At 41.0% G+C, this 13,868-nt stretch overlaps 1 protein-coding gene and 1 pseudogene across 1 annotated transcript in view; one reads left to right on the forward strand and one right to left on the reverse strand.

Annotated features, from left to right (window-relative positions):
• The window catches only part of LOC126252257 (uncharacterized), a 163,688-nt gene extending 151,453 nt beyond the window's left edge, over positions 1-12,235 (forward strand). The window contains exon 12 of the mRNA XM_049953130.1: positions 11,383-12,235. Within this exon, the coding sequence (XP_049809087.1) occupies positions 11,383-11,540 (158 nt within the window). The 3' untranslated portion in view covers positions 11,541-12,235. The remainder of the gene's footprint in view (positions 1-11,382) is intronic.
• Positions 3,342-3,459, reverse strand: LOC126254253 (5S ribosomal RNA; annotated as a pseudogene).
• Positions 12,236-13,868: the final 1,633 nt, after the last annotated feature.

Raw genomic sequence — 13,868 nt, forward strand, 5'->3', positions numbered from 1 at the left:
CGCTCAGGGACTGGATGTTGTGTTGTCTTCATCATCATTTCATCCCCATCTGGGGCGCAGGTCGCCCAATGTGGCCCTCGAATGAAATAAGTCCTGCACCACGGCGACTGGACCTGCCCCGCAAGGGACCTCCCGGCCAATGACGCCAAACGCTCATTTCCATTTCCATCAGAATGTATCACTCGGGAGTTCCAAAGTGCTGCCAGCAGTCCATCTAGCACAATGGCTGTGTATAGAGTTGAAAAGATTGGGGTACAATGGTAGGGCAGCTCCTCATAAGCCACACTTTTCTGTAATTAATGACAAGCAACGCTTGAGGTACTGTAAAGATCGACGCTCCCGGATAATGAACGACTGGAAATGAGTAATGAATCGTGCTATACCCTATGGCAGTCCGTTGGAAGGGTTTTGGGTTTGGCGAATGCCGGAGTACGTTACCTATCATCATGTGTAATGCCAACAGTGAAATATGGAAGACATTGTGTTATGGTATGGCGGTGTTTTTGGTGGTTATGAAGTGGTCTTCTTATCGCTCTTGAGGAAACGCTAAATGTGGAAGTATATGAACACATTTTACAGCATTGTGTACTCCATACAGTAAGTAACAGTTTGGAGACCACGACTGTATCAGTATGAAAATCCACCGTGTCATAAAGCAGCATCTGTGAGGCAAACGTTTCTGGACAATTACACTGCTGCAATGCGCTGGCCTGGTATGAGTCAGAACGTCGACTTCGCTCCACATCACACCGTCCAAAATGACTACCTACTCACGTTTCGGTTCTTGAGAAAGAATGGCCTGCCATTCCTCCACAGATATTCAGACATCTCACTGGAAGTGTCTCCAGCAGAGTTTAAGGGTACATAAAGGCGAAGGGTGGGCACACGCCATCTTAATAAACACCAATATGGCCAACACTCATGGTCTAGGGGTAGCGCCTTTAATTAGTAATCGAAACGTCCTCAGTCCCGATTTCAAACACATAAGCAACATTGGCAGCCGGAGACTTCCGGCATAATAAGTCTCCCTTATTCTGCCAACGGCCTTGTCAAAAATGGCGGAGGAGCGGACAGAGCTTCAGGGTACTCTCTTGCCCTCGGGCTGGGAGACTGCCCCTAAGGGCGGAAGAATCAACAACTATCAACGGCATGAGGATGCAGAAGTCAATGGAATCAACTGCATTAAAGACATAACGTGCACCCACAGGAAATTCGGCTTGTAATTGAAGAAGTGTCACGAAGATCTCTCCATTGGCAAAAGATTCCGGAACAGGCACCCACTCGGATCTCCAAGAGGGAACCGCCAAAGTGGAGATGGCCACGAGAAGAAGACTGAATAACCAATGAAAGGATAAAGTTTTACTAGTCTGGGCGTGGAATGTCAAAAGCTTGAACGTGATAGGGAAGCTAGAAAATCTGAAAAGGGAAATGCAAGGGCTCAATCTAGATATAGTAGGGGTCAGTGATGTGAAATGGAAAGAAGACAACGACTCCTAGTCAGATGAGTATAGGGTAATGTCAGCATTAGCAGAAAATAGTATAACGGGTGTAGGATTCGCTATGGATAGGAAGGTAGGGCAGTTTAGTGACAGGATTATTCTCATCGGAATAGACGGCAAACCAACACCGACAAAGATAGTTCAGGTATACACGCCGACATCGCAAGCTGAAGATGAAGAGAAAGTATATGAGGATACTGAACGGGTAATTCATTACGTGAAGGGGGATGAAAATCTAATAGTCGTGGGGAACTCAAATGCAGTTTTAGGGGAAGGAGTACAAGAAAGGGTTACGGGAGAACATGGACTTAGTACTTGGAATGAGAAAGGGAAATGACTAATTGAGGTCTACAATGAAGTTCAGCTAGTAATAACGAATACTCTGTTCAAGAATCACAAAAGGAGAAGGTATACTTGGAAAAGGCCAGGTTATATGGGAAGATTTAAGGTAGATTACATCATGGTCAGACAGAGATCCCGAAATCAGATACTGGATTGTAAGGCGTACCCAGGAGCAGATATAGACTCAGATCACAATGTAGTAGTGATGAAGAGTACGCTGAAGTTTAAGAGACTTGTTATGAAGAATTAATACACAAAGAAGTTGGATAGAGAAGTACTAAGGAATGTCGAGATACGCTTGAAGATCTCTAAGACTATTGACACAGCAATAAAGAATAGCCCAGTAGGAAGTACAGTAGAAGAGGAATGGACATCTGTAAAAAGGGCAATCACAAAAGTTGGACTGAAAAACATAAGAACAAAGAAGCTAACTGTGAAGAAACCATGGGTAATAGTTGATCGATGAAGGAAGTACAAGAATTTTCAGGGAAATTCAGGAGTACAGAAATACAAGACCCTGAGGAATCAAATAAATAGGAATTGCAGTGAAGCGAAGACGAAGTGACTGCATGAAAAATGTGAAGAAATAGAAAAAGAAATGATTGTCAAAAAAATGGCTCTGAGCACTATGGGACTCAACATCTTAGGTCATAAGTCTCCTAGAACTTAGAACTACTTAAACCTAAGTAACCTAAGGACATCACACACACCCATGCCCGAGGCAGGATTCGAACCCGCGACCGTAGCAGTCCCGCGGTTCCGGACTGCAGCGCCAGAACCGCACGGCCACCGCGGCCGGCAAATGATTGTCGAAAGAACTGACTCAGCATATAGCAAAATAACCTTCGGTGAAATTGAAAGCAAGGATGGTAACATAAAGAGTGTTCAACGGTAATTCCGCTGTTAAATGCAGAGGAGAGAGCGGATAGCTGCAGAGAGTATCTTGAAGGCCTCTGAGGAGGAAGATTTATTTGATGTGATTGAAGGAGAAACAGGAATCGCTTTAGAAGAGATAGGGGATCCATTATTAGAATCGGAATTTAAAAGAGCTTTGGAGAACTTAGGATCAAATAATGCAGAAGGGATAGATAACATTACATCAGATTTTCTAAAATCATTGGGGGAAGTGGCAACAAAACGACTATTCACGTAGGTGTGTAGATGTATGAGTCTGGCGACATATCTGTCTTTCGGAAAAATAATATCCACACAGTTCCGAAGACTGAAAGAGCTGACAAATGGGAGAATTATCGCACAATCAGCTCTAAAGCTCATGCATCCAAGTTTCTGGCAAGAATGCACTCCGTCTTCAGGCAACAAGAGGCCCATCGGGACCATCCGACAGCCGTGTCATCCTCAGCTGAGGATGCGGATAGGAGGGCCGTATGGTCAGCACACCGCTCTCCCAGTCGTTACGGTGGTTTTCTATGACCGGAGCCGCTACAATTCGGTCGAGTAGCTCCTCAATTGGCATCACGAGGCTGAGTGCACCCCGGAAAATGGCAACAGCGCATGGCGACCTGGATGGTCACCCATCCAAGTGCCGGCCACACCCGACGGCGCTTAACTTCGGTGATCTGACGGGAACCGGTGTATCCACTGCGGCAAGGCCGTTGCCCTGGCAACGATAATATCTTAGAAAATAGATTAAGGAAAGACAAACCTACGTTTCTAGCATTTGTAGACTTAGAGAAAGTTTTTGACAATGTTGGCTGGAATACTCTCTTTCACATTCTGAGGGTGGCAGGGGTAAAATACAGTGAGCGAAAGGCTATTTACAATTTGTACAGAAACCAGATGGCAGTTATAAGAGTCGAGGAACATGAAAAGGAAGCAGTGGTTGGGAAGGGAGTGAGACAGGGTTGTAGCCTATCCCCGATGTTAATCAATCTGTATATTGAGCATGCAGTAAAGGAAACAAAAGAAAAATTCGGAGTAGGAATTAAAATCCTTGGAGAAGAAATAAAAACTCTGACGTTCGCCGACGACATTGTAATTCTGTCAGAGACAGCAATGGACCCGGGAAAAGAAGTTGAACGGAATGGACAATGTCTTGAAAGGAGGATATAAGATGAACACCAACAAAAGCAAAACGAGGATAATGGAATGTAGTCGAATTAAATCGGGTGATGCTGTGGGAATTAGATTAGGAAATGAGACGCTTAAAGTAGTAAATGAGTTTTGCTATTTGGGGAGCAAAATACCTGATGATGGTCGAAGTAGAGAGGATAGCAATAGACAGGCAATGGCAAGGAAAGCGTTTCTGAAGAAGAGAAATTTGTTAACATCGAGTATAGATTGAAGTGTCAGGAAGTCGTTTCTGAAAGTATTTGTATGGAGTGTAGCCATGTATGGAAGTGAAACATGGACGATAAATAGTTTGGACAAGAAGAGAATAGAAGCTTTCGAAATGTGGTGCTACAGAAGAGTGCTGAAGATTAGATGGGTAGATCACATAACTAATGAGGAGGTATTGAACAGAATTGGAGAAAAGAGAAATTTGTGGCACAACTTGACTAGAAGAAGGGATCGGCTGGTAGGGCATACTCTGAGGCATCAAGGGATCACCAATTTAGTATTGGAGGGCAGCGTGGAGGGAGACGAAGAGATGAATACACTAAACAGATTCAGAAGGATATAGGTTGCAGTAGGTACTGCGAGATGAAGAACCTTGCAGAGGATAGAGTATCATGGAGAGCTGCATCAAACCAGTCTCTGGACTGAAGACCACAACAACAACGGAAAAGAAAATTGAGTATGTGTTAGGTGACTTATCATTTTGGCGTTAGGAAAGACGAGGACACCAGAGAGGCAATTCTGACGTTGCGGTTGATAATAGAAGTAAGACTAAAAAAAAAAAGGAAAGGTTTGTCGAATTGGAAAAAGCGTTCGGCAGCGTAAAATGGTGCTCAGCTATTGGGAGAATCGGATAATATACAATATGTACAAGAGCCAAGAGGAAATAATAAGAGTAGACGACCAAGAACGAAGTGCTCGACTTAAAAAGGATGTAAGACAGGGATGTAGTCTTTCGCCCCTACTGTTCAATCTGTACATCGAAGAAGCAATAATGAAAGTAAAAGAAAGGTTCAGGAGCGGAATTAAAATACAAGGTGAAAGGATGTCAATGATACTATTCGCTGATGACATAGCTATCCTGAGTGAAAGTGAAGAAGAATTACATGATGTGCTGAATGGAACGAACAATCTAGTGAGTACAAACTCTGGACTGAGAGTAAATCGAAGAAAGACCGAAGTAATTAGAAGTAGCAGAAATGGCAACAGCGAGAAACTTAATATCAGGCTTGATGATCAAGAAGCAGATGAAGTTAAGGAATTCCACTACCTAGGCAGCGAAATAACCTATGACTGACGGAGCGAGGAGGACATCAAAAGCATACTAGCACTGGCAAAAAGGGAATTCCTGGCCAAGAGAAGTCTACTAGTATCAAACATAGACCGTAATTTGAGGAAGAAATTTCTGAGAATTTTTTATCTCATTTTGTTCGTTACTGTTTGTTGCATGACATCCGTTCCCGTTCACTCAGTTTTTTTTAATTTTTTTTTATTACAGAGGGCAGTTAACCCTCTGACCAGACACGCTGTGTTACCATGCCGGCACCGCTTGACCACAGTGGCTTCCTGCGATTGGCATCATTGTACAGATACATCAGTTACACAATGGACGTGTTGTAAAACTTCTCTTGCGATTTTCTCGGAATTGCCAGAATAGTGCGCCTTAGTACTTGCACATTATGTTATTTTAATGGCCTATTAAGGGCGTACAAAGCTTAAAGTAAATCTGTGATCCCAACGTTGTGCCCCTCCCCCCTTGTCAGTTAAGAGTGGTAAAGCACAATTTGATGGCTTTGAACCGTTTTGCTGTTCTGTAAATTTCCACTGTGTTTTTCTTTGTTTGGTCATAGTGTCTTTGTCGCAAAGAATAGTTTTCGAGTTTGCTCTCTAACTGCCCCTATAGCTACACTCTTGGGCTCATATCTTCAACAACTGGCGATGTGGAGCAGATTCGAGGTTTATTTTTGCATGAAAATTATTCCAAGTATATTTGATCCAACCGTTGTACCTGTAGCGATGCTTGGGTTGTGAAGGAAGAAAGCAAAGAATAAGAGACTCAAGAACAGTTAGGTAAAAATCGTTTATTTAACATAAAGGATTAAAGAGAATACGAATGCAGTCAGGTCCAATAGGACATCAAGTGTCCAGTTTCATATCCAAGTCTGTAATGCACTAATCACGGAGATACAGAGGCTGGGTACCTGCAGCCGTAGTAGAGACTCTATTGAAGTGTGGCTACCTATTACAAGCTTCAATATCGGTGCTGCCTGCGAGGGCCGAGGAGGGCGTGTCCAAGGGGGGCTTGACCATCGGTTTAACAGCCGCAGTAACTGTGTAGCTGCCTCTAGCAGTAGTTCTACTAATGTCTGGTGCCAACCTATGAATTACAAAGCGAAATGCCCAGAGCGGTGTCTGTGGCGAGCGAGACCACCGTAACAGATTCTGTTGGGGGGGGGCTGATATGGGTGATTTCTTTCTTCTCGTATTTTTTTCGCTACAGAAGCAAACAATGTAGTAAAAATTTTTAAGCCTGATAAATCTTCTTTGCGTCAGAACATGGGGGTACACAGAAGTTTATCCAAGAGATAGGAAGATTCTAAACTGCCACATTTTTGTACAGCTGATTCAGTGAGTATGGGAACGTGTCGTTGCCCAAGAACTAGACTTGAGAGCATGTATGCGAAACTTATTTTATGTCAAACGTTTGATATTCATCCTGTCAATATTTTTGAAGGTATATTACATTAATAACTAAAAGATAAGCGCAGTTCCTTAGTTTAAGCAATGTACATCTACCTATATAGTTATTATGCATAGCACCTTTTAGATTTAACGATCCGAAGTGATACGCTGTATCATTAAATCTAGCGTGTCCTACGAGTCAGAAAATAAAGTTAGAAAATATTCACAAAAAATACTTTTATCTACACACCAATAATAGTAGGTTGATACTGATGGCTAAAATATGCAATAGAAAAAAAATCAGATCGATTGTGAAAATCCTATAGGATAAGAACAAAAATGCCACAGATTAGTACTCAAAGTGATGAAACAACAAATAAAGTTTAAAAACTCCTATACACTTTCGATGTCATCTATAACATTTTTGTGCTTACAAAACTTCACATCTGACCATTTTAATGGCTTTATTGCATTTTTTTCGTATCTTGTAATCTTTATTGTTGACTGCTATAATAAAAATTGGACGAACTGTGTTTTGGAAGCTACGGACAAAGTGTAACTTAGCGTCAGTATCCGAAAAGACGAATGTGGGAAACCTTCCAAAACAACCCTCAAACTGGTCAGCAGAATCGAGTGTTAACAGCTTAGTACTAAACAAAGATGGTCGTCGTCTCCCTAGTTTGACACAATGCAGCCACTCCAATGGAGAATTCATAACAGTATGGCAGCATCGATGATGTGTTGCGCATTTAATACAGTTTAAGAAGGCCCCAATTACCGGACAGAACATCGTTTCGACCTTGAACTTTCACATTTTTCGTCTCTTCTTGCGCAGAAAACGGTATTTTTCTTTTCGACTGCATCTGGGCCCGTAGCTGAAATATAGATGAAAACACCTCCAACATAGCATGGTCATGTTCTTCAAAGTCTAGTAAAATCGTTCTGCCATGTAAAACTGAATGTGGTCTCAGCAAGATATCAGTGACCTCCTTTGGACACAGGCAAATTGTAAAAAAAATGTGTAGCAGGGGAAGAGTTTGTCCCTGTGGAAAATGGGAGGAGATAAATGATAGATTTATTGCGGATACTTTGGGCTGGGAAGAGTTGCCGTTGTCCGCAAACCGACAAATCGAAATTGTTCATTTCTGTGCCTCGATGAGCGAGGTTTGAGGAGGCGACACAGGAAACTTGGTAATATTTTGTAAAGGCTACTAGTAAATCAGAGCCGAAATTGCCGCAGCGCCATTGCAGTGGTATAATTTACTATGAACAGCCTGACATTCAAACAAACTCAAGTTATGAAATACTTGAGAAAGTGAAGGTCTTTGCCGTTGCACTTCATAATTTTAAATATGCTGATTTGTGGAATCATAGAAAATCATCCTGAGAAGTGCATGCGATTTCTGTTCAGGTAACGAAAATAGGGAGCAGTTAAATGAAAATGAGTCAGATGGAAAAATTATATAAACTCTTTGCTATTTCAAACGTAATACTAATAACCATAACTGTTTACGCATTTATCCCACTGTGGGACAAGATCGTCAATGCCTTCATTGAAAACTATCTGTGGTTACTTAAGGAACCATGATTGTACCCAGGTGAGCACTTTTCATCCGCAGCACGATGACGGCTACGAATGTTATTCTTTATGGCTCCAAAAATATGGAAATCACAGGGGAAGAGATTGAGCCTGTATGCAAATGTGCAGGACCGTATGTTGTCCAGGTTGTCTCCAGAATGCTGCTGAAGTTTCGCTGGGAAGCCCTTACACATCCCCCATACTGTCTCGCTCTCTCCCTATGTGATTCCCATACTTTTAGAACCTTGAAGAAAGACATTCATGGCCATCAATTTGCTTCAAAGGAAGAGACGCACACCTGGGCACAATCATGTTTCCGTAAGCAGTAGAAGACATTTTTTCCATATGGACACTGTCCATCTTGTATCACAGTGGGGTAAATATATTAACAATTATGGCGAAATAATGAACAGTTTGCTTACTTTCTTCCATCTGTCCCATTTTCATTTGGCTGTCAATTATACAGACACTATACCCCCAGATTCTCTCTCTTGCCTTCCCTTTCAGACATCTATGCTTCAGGATACTGAATTTGATTTGTAATCTCTGTCTCGTGTATATTATTTTGTTCATTGAATGCCTTACATTATTGACACAATAGTCTGAATGTTTTCTTGGAACTGCGTTATGGGGGACTTGGACATGTTTCCCACACACACTTTACTGCTTACAAGCAGTGGTGATGTGGCCACAGTGACAAAAATCACACAGGTTAAGCGACATAAGGCCTCAAACTGAGGTGGATGAAACTAGTCGATGTGTGTTTGGGCAATGAAGGCGACTTACGTGTAAGTATAAATGGAGCTGCATTCTCTAGCTTGACAGTGAACCTCATCTTTCTGTTCTTCACATCAGTTATGTCTTCATCCTTTAATTCATCAATGAAGGTGTGCATTAGGTCTTTGCACAATAAAATGCTCTTGCTGTAGTTCAAAGTCTGTTGGAGTTTCATGGCTGCTGAGTGCTAACAATTTTGCATTCTACATCTGCATTGCTTGCCGGTTGACAGCCATTTTTAACTATGTCCCATTTTGCAAACAGTCCACTGATTTCAATCCACTTTCTATACACTGAAGACCATTTTGCAGACTGAAGAGAGAAACCTCCATAAATGATTGCTCTGTTCATTTAATACTCGAACTGAATTTTTCTAGAATCTTCCAAACCACTGTGCACTTTACTACAGAATTCTTTCCTGAGCTCAGTGGGCTATTCAAAGTCCTCTTAGTTAAGCATGTGTTATTGCTCCCGCATGGTACAGTCATCCTGTGGAAGTGTTTTTATCTGAAGAACGGAAAACATAGTGTTCCCATGAAATGTTGGGAAATAGATGTTGACCCAGACAGAGCCTCTTATCTACTCAAGTCTAATGAAACTAGGATGCAGCTGGTACTCCAGAGATCTCCAGCTAAGGATAGGTAAATGCAGGACATCCATAACAAAGAGAGAAAATCCAATAATGTCTGATTACAAGGTTAGTGGCAACTATTCAAATCATTTCACATTGTTTACATATTTATGGGTAATATCAAGAGATGATATGAAGTGAGATGAACTCTTAAAGTCAAGGCTATGGAAAGTGAATGGAAAACTTAGATTTGTTATAAATGTTCTGGCAAGTAGGGCAGCTGCAAAGGAAACTGCATACAAGACACTAGTTTGTCCAGTTCTATAGTACTGCTCCAGCATTTGGAGTCCTTGTCAAGTCTGCATGGCAGCAGACCAAGAATGGATTTAGAAATACCCTGCTCAGATTGTACCTGTTAACTGTAGCCCATGTGAAAGTGCAATGGAAGTTCTAAGGGAAATCTTGCATAAAATCCTTTGAGTTGGGTCATATCAGGGAGCTTGTATTTGAGGAAGATTGTATGACCACTCTGCTGTCATCATTGTATACCAAGTGTGAGGATCATGAGACTAAGATAATAGGGTGCATATGGAGGCATATAAGAGAATCATTTGTCTCTCACTACTACTAAGATATAAAGTATCCTCCACATCTCACTTAGGCCTTGTGGATATAATTTAGAACCAGATTCACCTTAATAAGTATCCATCCCTGGGTCAGGTACCACATCTCAAATCTGGGCTTATTTTGTGTGGAGTGTTCTATCATTCTTACAGTCAAACCCTTAATCCAAGATCCCCGTCACCTATGAAATACAACTTTTCACCACTGTGTAGCACAGTGGCCAATGGAACATGGAGATCTTCATTTTGATGCCCTTGTCATGCCACCAAACAAGGATGTTCACCTGTAACTGCTGTGGCTTGCAGGAGTAATAAATAGCTTACATTCATGCCATGTGTCTTGCTGCAGCTACTTTCACCAACAATGGATTCCTGTAACCTTTGACAACCCACTGAACCCACAATGCCCATGTGGGAGAGCCATTGCTACCCTGACAACTAGAAGAATGGCACCACCACCACTCTGTAGCAGTCATAACACCCCAGGACCTGCCACACTGTGTGTAGAAAGTGAATGAATCAGCTTCAGGCATCTGTAGTTCTGAACTCATGGCCAGCTGCCTACATTATCAACTGCATTTTTTAACTCTTACTTGCCCATACAACCCCTTTCTGAAATATTAATCACTCTCCCTAAACGTTCTGAACAAGGTGGATTCTCATTTCACATAGTTGTCCAAATTCTTGTCATGTAGCATGCTAAGATGATGATATCTTATCTGGACCCTAAAGCATTTAGCAACCCTCATGTCAGTAGGGTGTGAGCATTAGCAGAAGCAGATCCAGGGGGGAAGATTGCATGTCATTTTTTAGACTCTTACATTTCCCCCTAATTTATTCTCAGAAAGTTAACTGAGAAATAGGTACACATGGTCTGCTCCATTTTTGTCATTGCATGGGGAAAGTTCCAATAGATGACACAGTGGACACTGTAGGAGTCAATCCTTTGAAATCGCATGCTGTTCTGTTATGTGTCATTACAATGACTCCTAATTTCTCTAACTCTGATCTACTATTTAAGCACATATAATACTCTGAAATATTGCCCTGCCTTAAGCTTGGATCAGAACTGCATGGTTACATATATGACACATTGTACAGAGAGCACAGGAAGGTGATAAGCCATCTCAGGAAAGATCTACCCAAAGAAAAGTGTTTGGATTCCCTGATTCTTCTAAACAATCACTAACAAGCCTCAGCACTGGCTTTAGCTGTGGCTGTGTGTGTTCACAGGAATGGGTGTGAGCATTCTGAGCTATGCTGGTGGGCTGCAGCTGGGACTACAGCTGGACAAGGCCGTGGCACTGGGACCAGATGATGAGGCACGGCTGCTAACAGTTGTCGCTGCAGAGATACACCGTATGGATGCCGCCAGTCGTGCTGACCACTGAGATGGAGTATTCAGCATCCAGGTCTGCACTTCCCAGGGCCACACATGTTCACTGCATTTCCATTTCTTTCTCTCTATGCAGCCAAGCCATCCAGAGCATACCTGCAGTTATCACAGTAGCCTTGCAGTAACATTAAAGAATAAAATATTTTTAAAAATAGTCAAGGAATGTGACTTCTGCCATGAGAATGAGAACCCATGTGCAACTTGACCAATGGCATCATCATAAAAGTAGCTTCTTTATGTGTCCCTAACACTTAACTTCATTCCAGTTCCAAGATCTCCATCTACAACTGTACTGTACAGACCTTTATTAAGTGCAATTGTACCAATATTTAGATTTCTTCCTGTTTCATTCATGGATGGAACATGGGAAGACTGTTTATATAATTCTGTGTAATATGTTGTAGTTTTTATGTTTATCTTCACTGGCCCTATGACACACATATGTGTATGAAGAATATTCATAGCTTTCAATTTAAAAACTAGTTTTTGGAATTTAGTAAGTAGGCTTTTGCATGGTTCCAGGTACCTAAAAGCTGAGATTCTGGAACATGTGTGAAACTAACTCATGAGCATTTGTGCTGCATTTCTCTGTTCCTGATTAATGAGCCTGTTAGTATAACCTGACAACTGTCAGTCATGTAATCTGGTTTGTAGACAAATTTCAGTTTCCTTAAATCCTTACCAATGGTCTGAGGCCTGTCACTTACTTTATCTGCCATTGAGCCTATATATGATTGATCTGCTAACATTCCCTCTGACAACTATTCCCACAAATTCATCTAACAACATTTATGAACTGTCAAATGATACTAGCTCATGGTTATTCAAACTTCTTGCTATTCAAGATAATATCCATTACACACTGTGGAAAATCCACAAAAACTCTATGTAGCAGACCACAACCATAATCACACTTCCAGGCAATGATTGCTGGGGTCCATAGTTTTCCAACCCAGATAACAGATTTCCCTTTTGACTAGGACCCCAACTTGAAAAACCTCCACAGCTGTTCTAGCAAACATGCTTCAAAGTCAGATATTCAGTGCACAGTTATTTCAACATTACAACAAAAGTAAAATATTTCAACACAGATTTCCAGCTTTTAATAGTTCCCCGTACACAGATAACTTTGTGAAAATGAGTGAGCTACGATCCCATAGAAGACATTCTGCTCTTAAAAGTTAACTATACACAGTTTCATGTTGACCATTAATTCTGAGATATACTATGCAGAACCTCAGCTGAGAGCTAGCAAAATTTTCTGTCTCAGAGAGAAATCATCTAACAACAAGCCAGTAAATATTTAGGTGTTTTGTTCAATAACTGAGATTTTCAACATGGCTCTCTCAGCAACACATCAGTTAAAAAAATTTTGTCAAAGCAGCTGGGATGCATATGTTCAATTATGCAATTTGAATGACAATACTTAGGATTATTTTTACAATTCTACTATTTATATCATTATCCTGATTATGTGATCAACTGAAAAGAATTTATAAGCATAGAGAAGTGATTATGGATTGACTCTCTGTACCCATTATACATTCATATTCACTTGTATACATTTGGAAGCATGGCATTTTACTCTATTAGCAGACAAGTACCACTGTGGGATGTTCAAATGTATTATAGAGCATACATACAGGATAACTACAATACATTGTTAAAAAAAAACTCATTCGTTTACTTGAACATTGAATCTCACTGGAACGTGACACTAATGAATGGACATAACACACCTATCTCAATCTAATTATTACATATCCAGTGTAAACAAACCCAGCCAGAATTTTATTTATGGTGCCATCCCGTGTCCTTTATTTACAGATAGCTACTAAAAACAGTTAACACTGAACAGAAGTAGCAGAAAATACCCTAAAGCTTACCATGACTGGACACTGTAGTGACATGTTGAAACAAATTAACAGTGACTGGATTGTTACAGTAATCATACAGGTGTCTGCTTACTGTGATTATGGAAATCCATCAGAAATTTAAGTGAGGATGGCTGAATGAAACTTTTAACTTCATTTCTATCCAGTGATATGTGCCAAAAATAGCATTTGATATAGATGAAATACTGTGGGGAGCTGACAGATTAAGGAACACTAGGTGTTAAAGACAAGAGTCCAGATTACAATCCAGGTCTGGCACACAAGGTAAAAAATACTTGGTACTTCTGCAGCAACCTGCATATTAACATTACTGAATCATTCACAAATAGCAATGTCAGAGAAATAGTGATAGGTTGCAAGTAGGTGATGAATACTGTGGCTCTGTTAAACATTGTTATTGCTGTTTTCTTATTCAAGATACTTCCAAT

This window comes from Schistocerca nitens, chromosome 4 (genome assembly GCF_023898315.1).
Source record: "Schistocerca nitens isolate TAMUIC-IGC-003100 chromosome 4, iqSchNite1.1, whole genome shotgun sequence".
Taxonomy (NCBI): domain Eukaryota; kingdom Metazoa; phylum Arthropoda; class Insecta; order Orthoptera; family Acrididae; genus Schistocerca; species Schistocerca nitens.